The following is a 23093-nucleotide window of genomic DNA, read 5'->3' on the forward strand; positions in this document are numbered from 1 at the left end:
TTTATTTAAATTCTCTTTCCCAGGATTTCCCCAACGGCATCAACTTGCACTTGCGGCAGCAGCAGCAGCAGCAGCAGCAGCAGCTGCTGCTGCTGCTGCCGAAGCGGCGGGGCCATTCTTTGCGGTATTAGGCGAAATTAAATGATAAATAATTAAAAACAATTAAAGTAATTAGAATGATTAAAGTAATTAAATACTTAAATAATTAAAATAAACAATATTCATTTTAATTCAAATTCACTTCAACTCAGACTCCTCGTGGACCCCGAGGCGCACAGCTCTGCTGCTGCTGCTTCGCTGCTCTGCCCAAGCAGCACAGCAGCGCAGCAGCAGCAGCAGAGCTGTGCGCCTCGGGGTCCACGAGGAGTCTGAGTTGAAGTGAATTTGAATTAAAATGAATATTGTTTATTTTAATTATTTAAGTATTTAATTACTTTAATCATTCTAATTACTTTAATTGTTTTTAATTATTTATCATTTAATTTCGCCTAATACCGCAAAGAATGGCCCCGCCGCTTCGGCAGCAGCAGCAGCAGCTGCTGCTGCTGCTGCTGCTGCTGCTGCCGCAAGTGCAAGTTGATGCCGTTGGGGAAATCCTGGGAAAGAGAATTTAAATAAATCAGATTTTAAAACTAAATACTGAATTAAATAGACAATTCTTAATGTTAAATTAATCAATTAATTAATTGATTAATTAAATGTTTGAATTTAAAATTATTTATTTGACTTTATTTCGGCAAGAGATTCACCAGGGGGCTGCACACGCTGAAGGCTACGAGGAAGCGCTGCTGCTGCTGCTGCTGCTGCTGCTGCAGCTGCTGCAGCAGCGGTGCCTGGGATTTGTGGCTCAGCAGGTAAGGAGCAGCAGCAGCCTGCTGCAGCCTGAGAGCGGGCCAGTGTGCGGCAGCAAAAGAAGAATATAAATTAAGTGTTAGAAGTACTTCAAAAACAAAAAGGATATAATGCAGCAGCAGCAGCAACAGCAGCAACAGCAGCAGCAGCAGCAGCAGCAGAGAATTGCGGGCTAGCTGTGAAAGCAGCAAGCAGCAGGTCTGCATGCACTTGCAGCCACAATTTGATATATAAAAATTTGTTTAATAATTACATCTGCAGCAGCACGTGCCGCTGCTGATGCTGCCACATTGGCCCTAACGCGCACAGCAGCAGCAGCAGCAACAACAACACCAGCACAGCAGCAGCAGCAGCAGTAACAGCAGCAGCAGCAACAGCAGCAGCTTCTTGCCTCTCTTTTGCTGATTCCTCCCCCGCCAAAATTTCGAAATTAAATCCTTGCTGCTCCAGCTCCTGCTGCAGCGGCTGCAGCAACCTGCAGCAGCAAATTAATAAATGCAGCAGGAAGCATTTAACTGCAGCGCGAAAATCGATTTGGCTGTGCAATTATTACTATTATTATTACTATCATTATTATCATTACTATTATTATTACTATTATTATTATTTGTTTATTATTTGTGTATTTATTTATTATTTATTATTTATTTATTATTTATTTACTTACTATTATTTATTTATTATCATTAATTTTATTTATTTGTTACCCATCAAAAGAAACAAAAACGGAGACGCGGGGAAAAAGGCGGCAGCAATTTGCCACAACTGAAACTTTTGCTGCATTCAACTCTCCGCCGCTGCTGTTCCTTTTCTTTTTCTCTGCTGCTGCTGCTGCTGCTGCTGCTGCTGCTGCTGGGGGTGCTGCTGCACCAAGGAGCGCCACTGCCTCTTGCCTGCCGAATGAAATCGCATGAGGGGAAATTAAAAGAAGCGAAGAGTGCGCGAAAGCAGCAGCAGCAGCATTCTTCTTCTGCTGCTGCTGCTGCTGCTGCTGCTGCTGCTACTGAGCGGCAGGTGCACACACAGACGTGAGCAGCAGCAGCTTTTAAGCAGCAGCAGCAGCAAATTATAGTCAATTTTGCATTAAAAGAATGATGAAAGAGTTGCTGCTGCTGCTGCTGCTGCTCACGGAAGAATTGCTGCTGCAGCAACTGAAAGGGGCCCCCGAAGACACGGATTTGCTGCTAAGAGCTGCGAGAGGAAGCAGCGGGCTTGCAGCTTTCCTGAAAGAACGAAAATAAATTAATTTAAATTAATTTAAAAGAAACAAATTGAATTAATTTTATATTCAAAAATAAAATAATAAAATGAACAAAAAGCCAGCAGCTCACCCCCGTCGAGAAGCTGCTGCTGCAGCAGCACGAGGGCGCAGGCAGCAGCAGCAGCAGCAAACAAGTCGAACAGCGCCGATTCAGTCCTCTCTTGCTGCTGCAGCAGCAGCAGCAGCAGCATAAGGGCGGAAGTGCTTTTGAAAGTTTGAAGAAAATGAACTCTTACAGGAAAAAGTGCTGCTGCTTTTTCTGCTGCTGATGCCTCAAACGCTAAAGCTTAGCCATTAACAAATCAATAAACTAAATGAATTAAATGAATTAAATGAATTAAATAAATTAAATAATTAAAAAACAAAATTAAATAGATAAACTAAAAAGGGAAAAAAGGAAAAAGAAAAAAAGAAAAGCTGCTGCTCTTACCTTTGTTGCTGATGTTGTAGCCAAACGCTCTTGCTGCTGCTGCAGCAACGCGAGCTGCTGCTGTTCTTGCTGCAGCAGCGACAGCAGCAGGGGGACACCCGCTCTTTACCCTCTGCAGCAGCAGCAGGTGCTGCTGCTGCTCCTGTTGCTGTTGCTGGTGCGGCTGCTGCTCCTGTTGCTGCTGCTGCTGCTGCTGCTGCTGCCACAGGCTGCTGCAGGCCGCAGCTCGCTGCTGCGTTGCTGCTAGGAGCGCCGCAGTCCAGTCCTGAATGCTAACAAAAAGAAAATCTTCTTGAAGATCTGCTGCAGAGCAGCAAAAGAGGACATTATCAATTGCTGCCATTTGCTGCAGAGGCGAGGCTTCTTCTTGGCCTGAAGTGAGCAGATTCAGCAAGAGTAGAAGCAGCAGCAGCAGCAGGCAGCAGCAGCAACAGGCTGCAGCAGTAGCAACAGGCAGCAGCAGCAAAAGGCGACTGCAGCAATAGTCAGCAGCAGCAATAGGCAGCAGCAGCAAAGGGCAACAGCAGCAAAAGGCAGCAGCAGCAAAAGGCAGCAGCAGCAGCAACAAGGATTGGAGGAAGAAAAGCGCAGCAGATGTGGGGGAAATGGCGCAGCTGCAGCGGCAGCAAGGAAGGAACTTTAGGCCTTAATTAATTTTTCCTCACTGTCTTTTATCTCTCGAGTCTCTTTGCTTCCATTTTGCTGCTGCTGCTGCAGCTGCTGCAGCTGCTGCAGCTGCTGCCGCAGCCCTTGGCGGCGTTTTGCTTCCTTTTCCTGGCGAAGAGCCTTTTGGGAAATGAGGCGGCGGAAGCCTTTGGCCAGCCGCTGCAGCAGCTCGGGGTCTTCTTGAAGCAGCACTGCAGCAGCAAATTGAAAATTGAAAAATAATTCAAGTCCGGAGTTTTAAAGATTTCGCAGCAAAGCAGCACCAGGTAAGCAGCAGCTACAGCAGCTCTTCTTTTTCTTTTTGTTTTATATTTTAAATAAATAATCTCACTGTCTTCTTCGCTTTCTGGGGGGCCTTGTTCCGCTCCCCGTTGCTGCTCCTGAGCAGCAGCAGCGTCGTTTGCTGCTGCTGCTGGCAGCAGCAACTTGAACAAAACGGAGCTTTGTTCCGAATTTCTCTGGCTTTCCAGAACAATTCCTGAAATGTTTTTTGCTGCTTCATTCCTCTCTTTTTCGTTTCCCGGTGGTGCCTCAGCAGCAGCAGCAGTAGCAGCAGTTTGAACGGCTGCTGCTGCTTGCGGCTTTGCGTCTGAAGCAGCTTCAATAACTTACATTTTCAGATTTGAAAAGAAAAAGAAATAATAAAAACAAACCCGAATTGAAATCATTTGAGTGGCTTTGCGCAGCCCTTTGTGCCTCTTCCTTCGACTGAGCAAATTCTGATTGAAATTCAAAAACGAATTTCGAAAAAAAAATCATGCCTGGAGCAAATAAATGTCGAAATTCTTCTTTTTTTCTTCAAAACAAGATTTAAAATCAAAAATGTGATCTAATGAAGTAATATTTTGCTGCTTTTCTTTTATTTTCCCCGAAGTTTCCCCGCTGCATCTTTCCGCCATGCAAAGAAACTCCCGCAGCAGCGCTGCTGCCTCTCTGGCTGCTTCTTCGTGCTGCTCTGCAAACACTTCTTCAAGTTTTGAGCTTTTTCCTGAGACCATTGGTCCATTAAAAGTGCCAATTGGTCCATTAAAAGTGCCGGTTGGCAAATAAATGCAACTTGAATTGAAATCAACTCACTTCGGTGCAGCAGCGGCAGCAGCGGCGGCGGAAACACCAAAACCGAAGCAGCAGCAGCAGCAGCAGCAGAGCTGCTGCTCCCACTGCAGCAGGGTACAGACACAACAACACATCCTGTTTCGCAGCTCTCGAGCTCCAACTGAAGCTCTTCTGGAGGAAAAAGAGGCGAAAATGGCGCAGCTTCAGAAGCTGCTGCTGCTGCTGCTGCTGCTGCTGCAGCGCCGCGCCTGAAGTAGCAGCAGCTGAAATTTGCTGCTGCTGCTGCGGCTCCATGCTTTCTCCCGTGCAACAACTTGCTGCGGGCTTTTGCCCAAAGCAGCAGCGTGGGGGCTTTGGGCAGCTTCTTGGGCAATCTTTCAAAAGGAAGAATCTGGAGAGCAGCAGCAAGAAAGCAGCAGCAGCAAAATGCTTTTCTTGAAAAGTAGAAAGTGCAGCAGCAGAACTCACTCCAGCAGAATGAAGCCCCAGCTCAAATTTAAAACGGAGGCGCCGCGCCAAACTCGCAGGCAGCAAAGAGGGGCACTGCAGCAAAGAGTTGCACTGCAGCAAAGAAGGGCACTGCAGCAAAGAGGGGCACTGCAGCAAAGACGGGCACTGCAGCAAAGAGCCTGGGCATGCAGAAGCTTCTGTTGTGCCACTTTGTGGAGCCAGTCGAGGGTTTGCTGCTGAGGGAGAGAGAGGGGCAGGGAAGCTGCCGCTGCTGCTGCTGCTGCTGCTGCTGCTGCTGCTGTCGCTGGATGCAGCAGGCGAAAGGGAGGTCTGGGAGCAGCAGCTGCGTCTGAGGTGTTGCTGCTGCTGCAGATCTGCCTGGCTGCTGCAGCTGGAGCAGGCGATGAGCAGCAAAGGGGCCTTTGCTTGCGGGTCTCGAGGCCTTTTTTGGAAAGTTTTTCTTCTTAAATCCGAAATGGAAGCAGCAGGAAGCTTCAGAGGCTGCTGAGGAGGCGCTGGAGTGGCGGATCGCACGAGAAGGCGGACAGCTTGCGGGAGGCTGAGGGCTGGGAATTCAAGTTCTGCTCGGGGGGCTCCGAAAGGCAGCAAGAAAGTCCGGAGATTTTTTCTTTCTTCAACTTTAGATAAATGCCAAAACTCAGCGCCAATAAAGGCGAAGACGGAGCCCCCGGACTGCAGCCTTCGCCGCTTCTTGAACGGCTCGTTTGGCGCTGCAGCGCCGCCGTTTTCCGAAATGCAAAAGGCCCCTGAGCCGGCCATTCCCGCAAAGCTTTGCTTTCCACTTTGCGAAATACTTTTTGTTGAATTCAAATTCAAAGAAGTGCAGATTCTCGCGGACTCCGTGGCGTGCTGCGCAGGCGCTGTTCGGGTGTATCCTTAGCTCCGCGTTGGAAAGCAACTGCCACGAAGTTGAATTCTCCAAAAAAGAACCTTTAAAGACCTTTTTCGAAAACCCAACAAAGAATTATGCAAAGTGCTGCTTTTATTGCTTCATTTTATCTCCGTTTTCACCTTTTTAGCAGCTTTAGCTTTCCGTTTTGTCCAGCTTTCCGCCGCAGCGAAACTTGAATTTCGCCACGGAATTTTATGAAGTTTCTTTCTAAATTGCAAACTTTTCACATTGCTGCTCTTTTCCACGATAATGGAGAAGACTTAAATGATATAAATGAATTTCGGAGAAGAGGAGATCTTATTTTGCGAATTAAAATGCATGTTCTGAACACTACATGAATTCATGAGTTGAAGGAACTTATCAAAATTTTAAAATTATTTAAAAACTAAAAAGGCTTTTATTAGACTTGAGTTGAAGCCCCTTTGATTTGTTTTCTTTTAGAAAAAAGCAGCAGAGGCGAAAGTGGCTGAAGCGAAGACTCAAAAGATCTCGTTTTGGAATAATGAGAAAGTTTCAACTACTCTATCCAGCAGCAGCCCCACTGCAGCAGCAGCCCTTGCTGCTGCTGCTGCTGCTGCTGCTGGTTTATAAGGCTAACTCTACACTGCGAAGCTGCAGAATTTTATTTTCATTGTTTTAGCTGGACTGCTCTACTGTACATACACTGAAACTAGAAGGCCACCCGGCGGCGGAGCTCCCGCAGCGCATCGTAAGCCAGTATCTTGGAAGTACTTGCTGCTGCAGCGCTGTTGCTGCTGCTGCTGCTGCTGCTGCAGCAGCAGCCGCAGGAGGCATGCACGGTAGCCGTCCAGCGGCGCTGTGTCTTCAGCAGCAGCAGCAGGGGCAGCAGCGGCGGGAGCAGCAGCAGCAGAAAGGCACCGCAGAAAGGCGGGAGACAAATTTTGGAAGCAAATGAAGCAAAAAAGATAATTAAAAACATAAGTTGCAGCATGCGGAAGCAGCAAAGGCCCCCGCCCGCTGCAGTGACCTGCGCAGGAGCTTGAGGCTGCGGGGAAGGGCTGACGGCGCGGGCGATTCGCGCGCGATCTGGAGTCCAATTGAAGAACAATTCGTCTCAAGTGAGAACAATTGCAAAATTATTAAATAAAAATCCAAAGGGGAGCGATTTAGCGGCGTTTTTCCCGCTGCAGAGCAGCAGCAGCAGCTGCTGCCAGCCCTAAATGGTGAGGCCTGAGGCGCGTGGGCGCCGCTCTGGCCCCGAGCTCGCGGCCGCACGGAGAGATCTGCATGCATAAACACTTTGGATCATTTTTGAGTTTGTTTGGATTCGTTTGGGCCTTCGGGGGCAGCTCTGGGGCCGGAGGCGGGCAGCAGCAGCAGCAGCAGCAGCAGGAGCAGCAGCTTTCCCCGCGAGCTCCGTCCGCTTCGCGTTTCTTTCGCCGATCGCGCGGCTGCTGCTTCTCCCCGAACTTTGCTGCTGCTTCTTTCCACTTTGCTGCTCGGGGGCTCGAGATCGCGCGCTCCAGCATGCTGCTGCGAGCTGTCTAGACACCCGGCCGCCGTCGCCTCCGACTCGCCCAACGCGCTCCTTCGCTTCACTTCTTTTCTTTCTGCTTTTCTCCGCAGCTCCAAATGCCGGAAAAACGCCCTCTGAAGGCCCCGAGGGCTTCGGGCGTGCGTACAGACGGTGAGCTCCGCCGCAGCACTCCCGCCAGCCCTGCCGCGCAGCAGCAGCAGCAGCAGCAGCAGCAGCAGCGGGCGGGCGATCGCGGACGCGCTCCGCCGCAGCTGGCTGCAGCTGGGCGCCCCCGCGCGCCCAGCGCGTCCCCGCCCGCAGCAGCAGCAGCAGCAGCAGCAGCAGGCGGTGTGTGGTGTTGCGTGTGCTGCTGCGTCAGGCGCGGCGTCGAAGAAGCGGAAGGCGAAGCTGCCGCTGCTGCCGCTGCTGCAGCAGCAGCAGCAGGGGCCCGCCGGCTCCCCGCCGCTGCAGAGCTTCTCCAGAGTCGTGGGCAAGCGCGGAGAACCACTGGTCTGGTTCAAGAAGGACAGCTTCCCCTGGTGGACTGGTCTCCTCTGCAGCCCCCAAGACCCCTTCCTGAACCCGCCGCTGCCTCCCGCGCTGCGGGCGCCCCGGCCCGGCCGCCTCCTCGTAAGCAGCAGCAGCAGCAGCAGCAGCAGCAGCAGCAGCGGCGGCGGCGGCGGCGGCGGTGGCGGGGCAGCAGCAGGGCAGCAGCAGCAGCAGAGGGGTGGCGGTGGCGCTGACAGCAGCGGTAGCAGGGGCGCTGGCATTGCGCGAAGCAGCAGCAGCAGCAGCAGCAGCAGCGGCAGATGCACGGGCAGCAGCAGCAACAGCGGTAGCTGCAGGAGTAGCAGCAGCACTGGGAGTAATGGTAGTGCGCCAGGAGAGGCAGCAACAGCAGTAGTGGCAGGGGTGGAGCAGCAGCGAGAGCAGCATTTGCAGCAACAACTCCAGCATCAGCAGCAACACAGGCAGCAAAACCTGTAGCATGAGCAGCAGCACCTGCAGCAGCACCGGCAGCAACAGCTGGAACATCAGCAGCAGCACATGCAGCAACACCAGCAGCATCAACATCAGCAGCAGCAGCACATGCAGCAACACCAGCAGCATCAACATCAGCAGCAGCAGCAGCAGCACCATCGGTGACAGCAGCAGCAGCAGCAAAACCAGCAGCAGCACCAGCAACCACACCACCAGCACCAACAGCAGTACCAGCTGCGCCAGCAGCAGCATCACCAGCAGCAGCACCAGCAGCAATAGCAGCAGCAGCAGCAGCAGCAGCAGCAGCAGCAGGAGTGGCTGGTGTGTGTGCAGGTGCTGCGTCTGGCGGTGAACAGCTACTGCTGGGTTTTGCCTTCGAAGATAAGGGACTTTCGGCTGGCCTACGACGAGATAGCCCCTGGGTGAGTCTTATTCAAGTTTGCTTCCAAATTCTTTTATTTATTTATTTTTTCTCTTTTTTCCCAACTTTTTTTGCCTCTGGAGACTTCTGCTGCTGCTCCTTTGCTGCTGCTGCTGCTGCCCTTTTTCCCGCTTTTCTACTCCACGTTTTGCTGCTGTAACTGCTGCTGCAGCAAATAAATCCATTTCGTGAAAAGATCTGGCCTCTGAGTGTTGTTTGCGGTGTACGTACACCTAAGTAGATTCAGTTGGGGAGTTGCAAAAGGGCTGCTGCTCTTGCAAAATGATGAATAAAGTGCCTCTTTTTCTGTCCTTTTGGCACTTAAGTGCATTTTAAATGTTCAATAAAGCAAAAATATAATTTTTTAAATTTATTTAATTCACATTTTCGCCAGTTTTCAAATTTAAAGGACTGGAGAGGCTCGAGCCGAGCAGCAGCAGAGCCTTTGCTGCAGCTTCTCGTTTTTCCATTTTGTTGAATTTGCATTTGACTTGCGTTTAATTTTATTTAATTGCTATTTGACTTTATTTAATTTGCGTTTAATTTGCATTTAGATTTATTTATTTTGTTTTGGTTGGCATTCAATTCAACTCAGATTTCTGCAGTTCAATTCATGTTCAACTTACACTTCGTTGAATTCGATTTCTGACCAAGTTGCATTAGTTGATTGAATTTGTAATTAGTGAAATTTGTTTTTATCTGAAAAGTTGAGTTTAAATTCAACTTCGTTTTCTTTTTCTGGTGTATGTTTGCTGCTGGCTCTTGGACCTGCGTGGCTCAAAATTCAAGTTTCAATCAAGTTCCTTTGCTCTCCGTGCGCTTCCTGCCTGCGATCTGCCGCAAATTTCCGTCGCTTTTTTTTAATTTTGATTTCAATTCAAATGTTTATTAATTTTAAGCCACATTTGATTAAATTCGGACAAGTTTCCGTCGGTTTCGCGTTCAAGACGCAGCTTGCACTGCCGGATTTCCAGTTCAAGTTTGCTGCTGCAGAGTCCGGCGGCTGAACGCGGCGTCGCGCTTGGCTGTACAGACAGCTCTCGAAGAATGCAACTGGAAAGATCATCGGGATTGGACTTCCATTTCTGATTTACTTTCGGGGAAAGGCCGGACGGAGCCAGACGCGGAGTGGCTGACGGACCACGAGGAGGAGTCCGACGCAGACTTCGAACGCCAGCAGCAGCAGCAGCAGCAGCAGCAGGAGCTGCAGCAGGGGAACGGGAGGGAGAGTGAAAGGAAGGCCGAGCCGCAGCAGCAGACGCAGCAAAGCGGTGAAGGCAAACACACACGAACGAAAAAGGACAAACGCCCCAGACAGAAAACAAGCAGCAAAGAACTGAGCAGCAGCACCAACAGCAGCAGCAGCAGCAGCAGCTCCAAAGCCAAAGGCGGCAGCGGTGACAAGGCCGGCAGCAGCAGCAGCGATGCAGCTGCTGCTGCTAAGGCGGATCCAGCTGATGCAAAACGCAGCAAGAAACGGAAAGCAGCAGCAGCAACTGCTCCGAAGGAGGCGCCGCCCACGCCAGCAGCAGCCGCAGCAGCTGCAGCACCAGCAGCAGCAGCAGCAGCACCGGAGCCTGCTGCTGTTGCTGCAGACAAGAATGCTTCGTCCGGCAGCAAAAAATCAACTGCAGCAGCAAGCCCCAAGCACGCTGATCGGCAGAAACGGCACAGTAGCAAACGTTCAGAGCCGGCAGCAGCAAACAAGCACAAACAGCAGCAGCAGCAGCAGCAGGAGAAGCAGCAGAAGGAGAAGCAGCAGCAGGAGAAGCAGCAGCAGGAGAAGCAGCAGCAGGAGCAGCAGCAGCAGGAGCAGCAGCAGCCACACCAGCAACAGAAGGAGCAGCAGCAGGGCGAGCAGCAGCAACGGCAGAAGAGCAAGATTGCGAAGGCAATAGAGGCGCGAAAGGCAGCAGCTGCTGCTGCTGCTGCTGCAGCTGCTGCACTTGCCGCTGCCACAGCAGCGAACGTTGACGCTGTGAAGAACCAGTCGAAGAAAACAGCCCCACCGGCATCTCCTATCCGCAGCAGCAGCAGCAGCAGCAGCAGTAGCAGTAGTAGTAGCAGTAGCACACGCGGCAGCAACAGCAGCAAAGGCGGCAAACTCAGGAGCAACTCCGTGGAAGCAGCTGCGAAAAGCCGCAGCAGAAGCAGGAGCCGGAGCCGCAGCAGCATGCGGCGAAGCAGCAGCAGCGGCAGCAGCAGCAGCAGAGACAGCGGAGGCAGCAGCAGCAGCAGAAGCAGCAGCGCCGCCGAGGAGACCAAAAGGAAGAGCCCCTCCCGGGGTCGAAGCATAACCCCCAAGCTACGCAGAAGCAGCAGCAGCAGCAGCAGCCGCAGCAGCAGCTGCAAGCGGAGCCACCGCAGCAGCGAGCACAGTCACCGCAGCAGCAGACACAGCGAGCGGCGCAGCGGCAGCAGCCGCAGCAGGGGCAGCAGCAGGAGCAGCAGCAGAAGCAAAGTAGCCCGCCGCCCTTCTGACGGCAGCAGCAAAAGAAGAGACATTAGCAGCAGCAAAAGCAGCAGGGGCAGCAGCAGCTCCGGAGTTAGCCGCAGCAGCAGCCCCAGAAGCAGCGGCGGGAGCCGCAGCAGCAGCGGCAGGAGCCGCAGCAGCAGCGGCAGGAGCCGCAGCAGCAGCGGCAGGAGCCGCAGCAGCAGCAGCAGGAGCCGCAGCAGCAGCGTCAGGAAGCGCAGAAGTGGCGGGAAGAGCCGCAGCAGCCATGACAGGAGCCGCAGCAGCAGCGGCAGAAGCTGCAGCAGCAGCAGACAGCGCAGCAGCAAAGTTCGCAGCAGCTGCAGCAACTCAAAGCCCTCAAAGGGCCACCAGCAGCAGACGGAAGAGAAGAGACACAGTTTCGCCAAGCCGCAGCCACAGTAGCAGCAGCGGCAGCAGCAGGAGCAGCAGGAGCAGCAGGAGCAGCAGGAGCAGCAGGAGCAGCAGTAGCAGCAGAAGCGGGAGCAGCCGCAGCCGCAGCAGCAGCCGCAGCAGCAGCAGCAGCAGCAGCAGCAGCGCCAGCAGCAGAAAGAGTAGAAGCAGGACCCGCAATGGCCGCAGCAGCAGCAGGGGAGGAAGCAGGAGGAAAAGAGAAGCAGTTTCTGTGAGCAGCAGCAGCAGCAGGAGTGGTCGCAGCAGCAGATGCCGCAGCAGCAGCAGGAGCGTCAGTAGCAGCAGCAGAGGCCGCAGTAGCAGCCGAAGCAGCAGCGGGAGCAGCAGGAGCCACGGTAGGAGCAGCAGAAGTGACAGCGGCAGCAGCAGGAGTGGTAGCAGCAGCAGCAGCAGAAGCCGCAGCAGCAGCCACACCAGCAGCAGGAAGCACCACAGAGATAGGCGCCGCCGCTCTCGGGGCCGCGGAAGGCGCAGCAGCAGCAGCAGCAACAGTGGCAGCAGCACACGAAGCAGCCGCAGGAGCCGCAGCAGCAGAAGCAGCAGGAGCCTCCGGAGGAGGAGGAGCAGCAGCTGCAGCAGCCGCGGCAGCCGCGGGAGCCGCAGGAGAAGCAGAAGCAGCAGCAGCAGCAGCAGACGTAGGTGGAGGAGCCGCAGCAACAGCAGCAGCAGCAGACGGAGGTACTACTCGCGCTCTTTCTCCAGGAGCAGATCATATTCAGTAAGTTTGTCTGCTGGAGTTGCTGCTGTTGCTGCTGCTGCCTCTGTGCTGCCGTTGCTGCTGCTGCTTCTGCTGCTGCTGTTGGTGCAGGTGTCTTTGCTGCTGCTGCAGCTTGTGTAGCTGTGCAGCTGCTCCATGAGCTGCAGCACCTGCTTCGCGTGAGCTGTTTTGTATTTGCTGCTGCTGCCTCTCTCCTTGAGGCGCTCGTTGCCCCTGCTGCTGCTGCTGCTGCTGCTGCTGCTGCTGCTGCAGCCGCTGCTGCAGTGGGGCTTGAACTGCGTCTTTCGCTGCTGCGGGTGGTGCTGCGCTGCAGCGGGGCCGGAGGAGCCCGCGTTCGTGGCTGGACCGGGGCTCGCCGTCGGCAGCAGCAGCAGCAGCAGCAGCAGCAGCAGGCCGGTGGCAGTCGGACGCAGCAGCAAGGGAGCAGCGGGCGCGGCAGATCCACCGCGAAAGGCGCTGCTGCCCCTGTCCCTTTTTGCTGCAGTCGGGGGTCTGCAGCGGGGGAGTTGTTTGCGGCTACTGCCACGAGAAGGAGCACTTGGAGGAGCGGCGCGCAGCAGCAGCAGGTTCCCGCAGCAGCAGCAGCAGCAGCAGCAGCAGCAGGCAGCACTACGCCGAGCAGTCCGCTCCCTCCTGCTCCTCCAGAATCTCTTCTTCCCTTTCCTCCAGAAACTCCAGCAGGTCTCTTCACCGCCAGAGATATGTTTCCGTTTCCCAGTAGCAGCAGCAGCAGCAGCAGCAGCAGCAGGGGTTGCAGCAGCAGCAGCAGCAGCGGCACCGGGCGTGGCCGCTGGAGGGGGAGCAGCAGCGGCAAGGAAGCAAAGCAGCTGCACTTGTGCAGTGGCGGCAAAGGTGGCACGGCAGCAGCAGCAGCAGCTGCTGCTGCTGCTGCAGCTGCTGCTGCTGCAGCTGCTGCTGCTGCAGCAGAGATCTGAAGCGCTGCTGCTCGTCTAAAACCATATGGGGGATTTAAGAGGTTCGGGTTGTCCTTAATGGTAGTAGCTTGCTGCAGCAGCTGCTGCTGCGGCAGCAGTTTGTTGTTGCTGCTGCAGTGGCAGCAGTTTGTTGTTGCTGCTGCAGTGGCAGCGTTTTGTTGTTGGTGCCGCAGTGGCAGCAGTTTGTTGTTGCTGCTGCAGTGGAAGCAGTTTGTTGTTGCTGCTGCAGTGGAAGCAGTTTGTTGTTGCTGCTGCTGTTGCAGCCGCAGCGGTTTGCTGCTGCTTCTGTGGGGTCTTCGCGCAAGGCGAACGAATTTCTTTCTGTGGTAGCTTTAAAAGCAGCAGCAACAGCAACAGCAGCAGCAGCAGCAGCAACCGTCGCAACAACAGCAGCAGGAGCAGCGGCTGCGGAGAGTGCAATGCAGCCACTGTACAGACAGCGTGTGGGTTGCTCGGCAGCAGCAGCAGCAGCGGCGTGCTGCTGCTGCTCCTGCTGCTGCTGCTAATTTGGTGAGAGGCGTTGCCCCACTCGCGGTGTACGTACACCGCAGATGTGGGGAGTGGGCAGTGAAGGGAAATTCATTTGTCTGTAATTTGGCTTTTAGTTTAAATAAATAATTGAATAAATAAATAAATAAATAGATTTAAAGAAAACTCTAAGTAGTTATGAATTATCAAATTCACAATTAGAAGGCTAGTTGCTGCAGTTTGCTTCTTCTAGAGGGCTTGCTGCTGCTTGCGCTGCTGCTGCTGCTTCTGCTGCAGTGGCTGCAGTTGATTTGCTGCAGCAGTCACTTCCCTGCCGGAGTTCGTTTGCTGCTGCAGTCAGTTTGCTGCTGCTGCAGTTAGTTTGCTGCTGCTGCAGCATTGCTGCTGCAGAGATCCCTTCGCTATCTGGGCATCCGTGTTGCTGCTGCTGCAGTTGGCTTGCTGCTGCAGTAAACCGCTGTTTGTTTCAGCATCGCTGCTGCAGTTGCTGCTGCAGCTGTTTGCTGCAGCGTCTGCGCGGTGTCTCTACACCTGAAATCCGAGCTATATCCGCGAGGCCAGGGGCAGGCAGCAGCAAATAAAATAAATAAAAAATAATTTAAAAATAAATGAGAAGAATCTGAGCGGAAGTCGAGGCCGTCAGCACTGTGCGGTGTACAGACACCTCCTAGGCACTGCAGTGTCTGTCTGTACACCCGGTTCACTGGGAACTTATTGCTGCTTATTTTATTTATTTTTTTGAATTATTAAATTAAATTATATTTTTAATTCCATTTGAGCGGCTGCATTTCAACTTTTACTTCTTTTGGAGTGTCTGCAGCGCCGGGGAGTCCGCCGGGGAATGGCCGCGCTCCTGCTGCGGACTTTGGGGTCGTTCCGCCTTGAATTTAGTTCAATTCTTTTTTATTTCGTGCAAAAAGTAAATCATTTGTTTTTAAGACAATTTGAACTCCAAATTTATTTCAAATTCACTTCTAGGGAGCAGCAACTCCCGACTCCCGCCGCCGTCTTCCGAGCTGCGCCGCTGCGGTGTATGTACACCTGAACACATACACCCCAGCTGCTGCTCCCCCGGGTCCTCCTGCTTCCCTTCTTCCCGTACCCCAACATCTCTACGTTCCAGCAGCAGCAGCAGCAGCAGCAGCAGCGGCAGCAGCAGCAGCAGCGACAGCAGCAGCAGCAGCAGCAGCAGCAAGGTGTCTTCTGGGAGTTTTCGAGTGTTTGCGCCAGCCCCACTTCGCTGCCCAGAATGGCGCTGACAACAGAGCAGGAGACAGCAGCAACGGAGACGACAGCAGCAACTGAAGCAACAGAAGTAGCAACCCCAGCAGCAGCAGCAGCAGCAGCAGCAGCAGCAGGAGCAGCATCCCCGTCGTGCGCTGCGACGGCAGCAGCAGCAGCAGCAGCTGCAGCTGACGCGACGCCGTTCCCGCTGCTGCTGTCCCCCGCTGCAGCCTCCCCGCCCGCCCCCGCCCCAGCAGCAGCAGCAGCAGCAGCAGCAGCAGCAGCAGCAAAAGGGCCGCTGCCGATCTCGCTGCTGTCGCACGCGCACCCCATAAAGCTGATACTGACGGACTTCGACGGCACTTTTGCTGGCAGCAGCAGAAAACCCTCAGCAGCAAACTTGCAAGGGTTTAGGCTGGCGCAGCAGCTGGGCATTCTTGTGGGGTTTGCAACGGGGCGCGGCCGCGCCTCTGCTGTTGCTGCTGCTGCTGCGGAGCCCCCTGCTGCTGCTGCTGCTGCTGGGGACCCCGCTGCTGCCGCTGCTGCTGCTGGGGACCCCGCTGCTGCTGCTGCTGCTGCTGCTGCTGCTGCTTTGGACTACAAAGGGTACCCCGGGGTGTTCTGCAACGGGGCTGTTGTGTGTGGGGCGCGGGAGGGGGAGACAGTTGCTGCTCGTTGGCTTCCTGCTGCAGTGCAGCAGCAGGTGCTGGAGCTGCTGGAGCAGCAGCAGCAGCTGCAGCACGTGCTGGGGATAACGGAGACGGGCTGCTTCTGCTGCAGCAGCAACAAGTTCACTTTGCTGCCAGCAGCAGAGTTCGGGGAGGAGCCGGCGGTGCTGCTGCCGCGGGAGTGTATGTACAGCCGGCGGTTCAACAAGCTGCTGCTGTGGCAGCCCGCTGCGCTGCTGCTGCAGCTGCGGCTGCTGCTGCAGCAGCAACTTGGCAGCCTTCTCGAACTCACTATGCCCTATCCAGAGCTGCTGGAGATCTGCAGCAAAGGAGACACAAAGGGGCGGGGACTAGTTGAGCTGTCTGTACACCTGGGAATCTCCCCACAAAACGTTTTAGTTCTCGGAGACTCCGAAAACGACATTTCCATGTTTCAAAAAGCTGGAGTTGCTGTTGCTGTTGCGGGAGCAGCAGCAGCAGCAGCAGCAGCAGCGCACTACCTTGCTGCTGCTCCCGAAGACGGGCCGCTGCTGCAGGTCGTCCAGCTGCTGCAGCAAAAGGGGCTTTGCCCGCAGCAGCAAAAGCCGCTTTGAAATTCTTATTATTTATTTATCGATTTATTTATTTGTTTATATATTTATTTGTTTGTTTATTTATCATTTATTTGTTTATCTACTTATTATATATTATTTTTTTTTAATTTGTTTACTACATAGAGGTTTTTAGTTTTGACTATTTCATAGCTGTTTATTTGTTAGTATTTGATAAATAATTAATACAGAATAAATACAAAATAAATAGTAATAAATAAACAATAATGAATTAATAATAAATAAATTAACAGTAACTTATGAACAAATAATAATAAATAAATAAATAAGTTTGAAATAATTGATTTCATTTAATTGCATTTGCGTTTAATTGCATTTAATTGCCTCCAACTGCATGCGAGGATTCTTCAATTGCATCAAACTGCATTGAATTAAATTAAAATGAATTAAATTAAATTAAATTAAAATGGATTAAATTGAATTGAAATGAATAAAATAAAAGTAAATTAAATCAAATTAATTTAATTTTTAAATTGGCCAAAAAGAAATCCAGAAAGCGCATGCAGAATTGCCCCCGGGGAGCTGGGGTGTACATACAGCTGAGCTGGGTTGCGTCTGAAGTAATGGGACTTTTGGAGATTTTTTGTCATTTAAATCATTTTCAAATCCTTTTCGAAATATAAATGCATTTATAACTCTTTTCTTTCCATTTATTCTTCCAGAAGATTTCAAAAAAGGACATTTGATTCCCTTTTGTCGTTCTTTTGGGTCTGTCTTCGGCGTGTGAATTTTCTAGGATTTGTTTGCATTTTTGTTCATTTTGGAGTTTATTTTCATATTTATTTCTCTTTTTCGTATTTTCATCCTCTCAGGCTTTTATGTAAATCCATTTGATCCAATTTGCGTTCAGTTCCGTTCAGCTTCCATCCCCTTTGCAGGCAGGAGTGCACGCGTTTTGTGGAAATTGGCGGATTAAATGGTTTAAAATGAATTAATTTTAATCAATGTTCAATTTTAAATAATAATTTTAAAAATAATAATTCAATTTATATCCAAATAATCAAAAAATAGCGCAGAGAGGCGGCCGTTCAAGTTATACATTAGGGTTAGGGTTTAGGGTTAGGGTTTAGGGTTTAGGGTTTGTTATTTTACAGCGAGGCGGCGAGCAGTTATTTGTTTTTGCTAATTTTTACTTTATTTTATTACGCAGCTAATTTAACTACAGCCAAATCTTCCAGCTGTACTAGCAGCAGCAGCAGCAGCAGCAGCAGCGGCAGCAGCAGCAGCAGGGGCTGCATGCATCGGGGCTTTGGGTCTGCACGAAAGAGCGGGCGTCTTTGGAGCGAAATAAACGACAAAAGAGAAAATGAAAAAAAGAAATAAAAAGAAAATAAAATAAAACGAAATAAAGCAAAACAAACCCAAAGAGCAGCAGCAGCAGCAGCAGCAGCAGCAGCAGCAGACCCACGGTGTTGAAAAAACGGGAAACAGACAAAATTGAATTCCTTTTTTATTTTCATTAAATGCAACAAATAATTAAATTTAACTAATTTAATATTGTTTTTATTCTTTTCTTTTTTGTTTAATTGCTACGCAGCAGCAAAAACACAAAACAAGAAAAAGTGCTGCAGCAGCAGCAACAGCAGCAGCAGCAGCAGCAGCTCAGCTTCTGCCGCTTCTGCTTTTATTCCATTTCGTCTTATTAATTTAATATAATTTATTTAGTTTTATTATTCATTTATATATTTATTTGTTTATTTATTTATTTATTTATTTGATTTATTTTTTTTTTCCGCAATGGCACGGAAACCGCTGTCCAAAGAACTCGAGCTGCTGTTCGCTAAACCCTTAGCCTACGTAAACCCTAAACCCTAAACCCTAAACCCTCGGCTTCTCCCCTAGCCGCAAACCGCCGCTGCTGATTCCCAACTGTACATACACCGGAGACTGCTGCTATTACTGCTGCTGCTGCAACTGCTGCAACTGCTGCTGCTGCTGCTGCTGCTACTACTGCTGCTACTGCTGCTGCTGCTGCATCTGCTGCGGCTGCTGCTGCTGCTGCTGCTGCCATTAGGAGTCTTCACTTAACCAGGAGCAGCAGCAGGAGCTGCTGGACGCAATTACTGCAGCAGTTGACAAACACTCACTGGGCCCGGAGCTCAACCACGAGGCGCGCTAAAACCTAAACCCTAAACCCTAAACCCTAAACCCTAGTTCTTTCGTTGGACTAGTCCTCCCGACTTGCAAACCCTCGCAGCCCAAGACACCGTCTTAAACCCTAAACCCTAAACCCTAAACCCTAGCCCTTGGACGTTCCCTGGTCTCCAGAAATCTGCGATTTTTCCCAAAACCTAAACCCCAAACCCCAAACCCTAAACCCCAAACCCTAAACCCTAAACCCTAAACCCTAAACCCTCGTGTCTGCAGACAATTGCAAAACAAATAAAAGAAAATTTGGATCTTCTCTGTGGCCCTTCTTGGCAGTGCGTCGTCGGCGAGGGTTTTTCTTATTGCGTCCAGGCGCAGGTAATTGTTTATTTATTAATTTATTTATTTATTTATTTTATTTATTTATTATTTATTTATTTGTTTAGTTATTTATATGTTTATTTGTTCATTGACTAATTGAAGTAATTTAAATGATTTAATTTGTTGAAATATTTCAAAAAAGATTTCGGAAATGGTGCAAAATCTGCATTTTTGGAAGAAGTTGATTTCAGCCAGTTTGCCATTTCAGAATTAACTAAATTGAATTAAATTAATTAATTTAATTTAATTAATTTAATGTAATTTAATTAACTTGATTTAATTAATTTCAATTAATCAAATTGATTTAATTGATTGAACTAATTGGCAAGTTTGACCCTTCAAAACGCAGTTCCCAGGTGTACGTACACCTCAACACCAGCACTGCTGCACCAGTGGTCTCTCTTGTCAAATATTTTATTTATTTTAAATGCTTTAGACAAGCAGCAGCAGCAGCAGCAGAAGCAGAAGCAGAAGCAGCAGATAGGATTTGCAGCTCCACTTTGAGTTTTCTCTAGTGGCTCCTTTTGTTCAACATTTGCTGCTACGTCGAGCTGCGGCATCCTTCAGCAGCAGCAGCAGCAGCTGCTGCTGCACTTGCTGCTGCTGCTGCTGCACTTGCTGCTGCTGCTGCTGCACTTGCTGCTGCTGCTGCTGCTGCTGCTGCTGCAGGAAAACGCCCACCTGCTCTGCTTCTACCAGGGGAACACCGCAGTGCTCTGCTTCAAAACATAAAACCCAAATAAGAAAATAAATTGGCAAATAAATAAAATAAAGCAAAATAAATGAAACAAAATAGGTAAATAAACAAATAAATAAATTAAATTAAATTAAATTGAATATTAAGTAAATATTAAATATGTATACAAGTCATATCTTTTGAATTTGGGTTTTAATTTGAAATTCAAATTTGCATTTTTGAATTTCAAAAATGCATTTTCAGTTTTTGCTGAAAATGCAATTAAAGACCTTTCCAATTTAATTATTCATTTATTTTATTTAATTTTAATTAATTAATTTAATTTAATGTATTTTATTTGTTTTGTTTTTACTTTTTTGCATTTCGATTTTCAAATGAGGACGGCAAGGCGCAAAGGCCACAAACAAAACCCTAAAACCTAAACCCTAAACCCTAAACCCTAAGCCCTAACTCCGCAAGCAGCACGGGCAACAAGATTTAAATTGGGGTTTGCTGCTTTGCCGCGACTAGCAATATACAGAAAACAAAGGCAGCAGCCGCAGCTGCTGCTGCAGCAGCAGCTGCTGCCGCAGCTCCTGCTGCAGCAGCTGCTGCTGCTGCAGCTGCTGCTGCGCACGAATCAACAATTCCTTAACCAAATTGAATCGACCCGGCAACCCAAAACCACCAATGTCTGGCTAGCTAGCTAAATAGCCAGCTAGCTAACTAGCTAGCTGGCTGGCTAAATAGCTGACTAGCTAGCTAGCTAGCTAGCTGGCTAGCTAGCTAGCCATTTGGCTAGCTGGCTAGTTTATCCAGCTCGCCAGCTGTTTGGCTAGCTAGCTAGCTGGGCCGCAGCAGCAGCTGTGGGCCGGCTGTGGGGCCAACGCTGGCGAGCTGCAGCAAAAGATATAATTGAATTTTGAACTTTGGGAATTTTCTTTCCAACTTATTTCCCTTTCCTTCTTTGCACCATTGTCCCGAGCAGCAGCTAAAACAGGAACTCTCTGCCACTGCTGCTGCCGCTGCCCCCGCCGCCGCCGCCGCGGCTGCTGCTGCTGCCGCTGCTGCTGCTGCTGCTGCCGCTGCTGCTGCTGCTGCTGCTGCTGCTAGTCCTCCATGTCCTCCTCGGGCTTGACGTGGCCCTCGGGCTTGGGGCCCTCGGTCTGCATGGCCTCGGCTGCTGCGTCGACCTCCTCGTCGTCCATCTTGGGGGCCAAGTAGAACTTGAAGTGTCCGAGTTTGGGGGCGGCGCTGCGGCTTTCGCCCTGAATGGGGTCCAAAATGTCGAACTTAACGGAAATGGGGCGGTGAGAAGTGAGAGACAACTTGCAGCAGTTGCTCAGCGACGCAGCTTTCGCGAAGAAGACCAGGTACTTGACCGCGTAGGTCTGGCTCACGGGGCGGCGGACCTGCGGAAAGCAGCGCAAAACGCGCGGAATCTTCGCGATCTCCGGCTCATTTCGCATTAATTTGCAAAATTAATTCCATTTCTGCATTTATTCCGCAGCTTTCCGCGCGTTTGAACCGCAGATCCGCCGGATCGCGCGGCGCGACTTGAACTTGAACTTGCACGGCGGCGGGTGTACGTACACCGCAGCCGCGCACTCACCTGCACGTCCACGCCGACGTCCAGGTCGTCTTCTGCATTTCCTTCTCGAGGCTTCAAAACTACTTCTCCGCCTCCAATGTCTCCGTTCGTGATGAACTTCACTCCGTTTTTGTCCACGTCGATCCGCACTGAGTCGCTGAACTCCTTCAGAGTGTTCACGATCGACGCGAACTCCTTCGCGCTGAAAGTTATTTCCACGTCGCTTTCCTCTTCGTCGGGAACTCCCAACGACTCCTGTTCAATTCCCATCAGACGCAGGCTGAACGTCGACGTCTTCTCCTCCGCTGCAGCACAGCAGCAGCAGCAGCAGCAGCAGCAGCAGCGGCGGCGGCGGCGCGTGAGTCCTCCGCTGCAGCTGCAGCAGCAGCAGCTGGCGCTCGCGGCTGCGCCACGGCGCGTCGGACCCCCAAAGCGCCCCAGCGCCGCCGAACACCCCCGCCGCCCCCAGCAGCAGCAGCAACAGCAGCAGCAGCAGCAGCAGCAGACCGTTGTTTTCGAAGACGAAGGTGATGAGGTCCCCCTCGTCTTCGTTTTGCACGGAGACTGTGTCTTGGCTGCTGCAGAGTTTGAAGACCTTCACCACCGAAGACATGTTGAGGCCCAGAGACCGCGGCCGGTCGCAGCGGTAGTGCAGAAAACCAACATCTTCCAACTTCAATGAAACTAAAGCGACGTGGGACTGGTCCATGGCCTGCACGCGAGGTGTACAGACACTCGAGACGCGTTCCCAGGTGTACGTACACTCGAGACGCGTTCGCAGGTGTACGTACACCTGAGATATGTTCTCAGGTGTCCGTACATTTGGGCGGGCTCAGGTGTACATACACTTGGATATATGTGGACATCTTCCAACTTTAATGAAACCACAGCCACGTGCGACTCAGGTGTACAGACACCTGAAGGCATTCTCTGGTGTACAGACACTCGAAAACACGCTCTGGTGTGTGGACGCTGTGCACAAGACTTGAGGTGTTTGTACACTCGGAGGGGGGAGGTGGACTTCCGCCCCCTCTGCACTGTACGCACACCCTGCAGTGTACGTACACCCTGCAGTGTACGTACAGCCTGGGGTGTACGTACACCTCACCTGCAGTTTGAGTCCGGACTCGTCGCAGTCCAAATTGACTTCGTTGACGAGGCAAGTCATGGCCTCGAAGACGCGTTTGAGGACCACCGCGTTTTGGAGTCTGGCTTCGAGCATTTTCTTGTGCGAGGAGCGGAGTTTCGGGAGTTGCTGCTGCTGCTGCTGCTGCTGCTGCGGCTGCTGTGCAAGTTGTGCTGCTGGTGGGCGCGCGAGGCCGGGAGGCGAAGCACGAAGGCGAAAGGAAGCACGCGAGGCTTTCTTTTTGAAAAATGAATGAAACTTCCGAAAGGAGTTGACGAGAAAAGCGGAAATGTGCAGAAGACGGACAGACAGGCGGTAGCCAAGCAACCCCGAGGGGAGGGAAGGTGGTTGCGGTGGTGGGGTAAAAGGGGCTTTATTGGCGGGAAAGCTGCTTAAAGTGGAAAGAAAAAGGTAAATGCGAAACAATTCCGGCAATTTTCCGTAATTTAAATTCAAAAACACTCAAGTTTCGCAAATTCAACAAATGCAACTTGCAAAGCGCTTTCCGGAAAGAAGCACTCGATGCGGACTGTACGTACACCTCAGACGGACAGCCGCGCATTGAACATTCGCCAACCGCCACTTGAAATACTGCGTCGAAAGCCGCTTAATCGGGATATCTTTTTCGGAAAAAAGAAATAAAACAGTTTTTATTATGCAGATATTGCTTGAATTTAGCGGCTGAGGCCTTTTGAGCCGCGGTTTCCACCTCCTGCGCCACCGACCTGGAGGGGGCTGTGAGTAGCCAGGGCCCCAAGAGCCGCCTCTGCCTCTGTCTGTTTCCCAAGCTCTTCCAGAGGTTTCATTTCTTTCGTTTCTGCATTAGAATCCTTTCCGTTGGGTGGCTGCGGCTGAAGCTGCGTCGTTTCCCTCCGCAGCAGCAGCCGCAGCAGCATGCACTCTTGCTGCTGCGCTGCTGCTGCTGCTTGCGGCTCCAGACGCAGCTGCCGCCCCAGCTGCCCCGGACCTCCCCCAGCCCCCAATTCCCTCTACAGGGGCCCCCGCAGCTGCTGATGCTGCCCCAGGAAGCTGCGGCGTTTTGCCTGCAGCTCCGATGCAGCAGCTGCAGCAGCAGCAGCTCCCCAGCGCCTCCCCAGCTCCCCCGTCGCCTCCCTAGTGCTGCTGCAGGGGGCTCGCCGTAGCCTGCTGCCACCCTCCCCTCCGCCCAGCAGCAGCAGCAGCAGCGGCAGCA

At 51.5% G+C, this 23093-nt stretch overlaps 4 protein-coding genes across 4 annotated transcripts in view; 2 read left to right on the forward strand and 2 right to left on the reverse strand.

The window, feature by feature from the left end:
* Positions 1-5495, reverse strand: part of ETH_00007700 (uncharacterized protein) — a gene marked incomplete at both ends in the record, with an annotated part of 8459 nt that extends 2964 nt beyond the window's left edge. Inside the window, 9 exons of the mRNA XM_013374023.1 lie at positions 1244-1327; positions 1560-1745; positions 1982-2075; positions 2184-2399; positions 2544-2915; positions 3209-3400; positions 3541-3798; positions 4287-4656; positions 4734-5495. Of these exons, the coding sequence (XP_013229477.1) occupies positions 1244-1327; positions 1560-1745; positions 1982-2075; positions 2184-2399; positions 2544-2915; positions 3209-3400; positions 3541-3798; positions 4287-4656; positions 4734-5495 (2534 nt within the window). The remainder of the gene's footprint in view (positions 1-1243; positions 1328-1559; positions 1746-1981; positions 2076-2183; positions 2400-2543; positions 2916-3208; positions 3401-3540; positions 3799-4286; positions 4657-4733) is intronic.
* A 1726-nt stretch (positions 5496-7221) lies between these two features.
* On the forward strand, positions 7222-13047 carry ETH_00007705 (uncharacterized protein; the record flags this gene model as incomplete). The annotated part of the gene is made up of 6 exons (XM_013374024.1): positions 7222-7276; positions 7485-8017; positions 8420-8508; positions 9501-11359; positions 11614-12112; positions 12426-13047. 6 exons carry the CDS (start codon positions 7222-7224, stop codon positions 13045-13047), a joined length of 3657 nt encoding a protein of 1218 aa, XP_013229478.1.
* Positions 13048-14785: 1738 nt separating this feature from the next.
* On the forward strand, positions 14786-16021 carry ETH_00007710 (uncharacterized protein; the record flags this gene model as incomplete). Its single annotated transcript, XM_013374025.1, has 1 exon — positions 14786-16021. One exon carries the CDS (start codon positions 14786-14788, stop codon positions 16019-16021), a length of 1236 nt encoding a protein of 411 aa, XP_013229479.1.
* Positions 16022-20293: 4272 nt separating this feature from the next.
* On the reverse strand, positions 20294-21997 carry ETH_00007715 (proliferating cell nuclear antigen 1, putative; the record flags this gene model as incomplete). The annotated part of the gene is made up of 4 exons (XM_013374026.1): positions 20294-20596; positions 20797-21080; positions 21283-21487; positions 21884-21997. The coding sequence occupies 4 exons, from the start codon at positions 21995-21997 to the stop codon at positions 20294-20296; spliced, it is 906 nt and encodes a 301-aa protein (XP_013229480.1).
* Between the last annotated feature and the right edge of the window lie 1096 nt (positions 21998-23093).

Source organism: Eimeria tenella, genomic scaffold (genome assembly GCF_000499545.2).
Source record: "Eimeria tenella Houghton genomic scaffold, Eth_scaff19, whole genome shotgun sequence".
NCBI lineage: Eukaryota > Apicomplexa > Conoidasida > Eucoccidiorida > Eimeriidae > Eimeria > Eimeria tenella.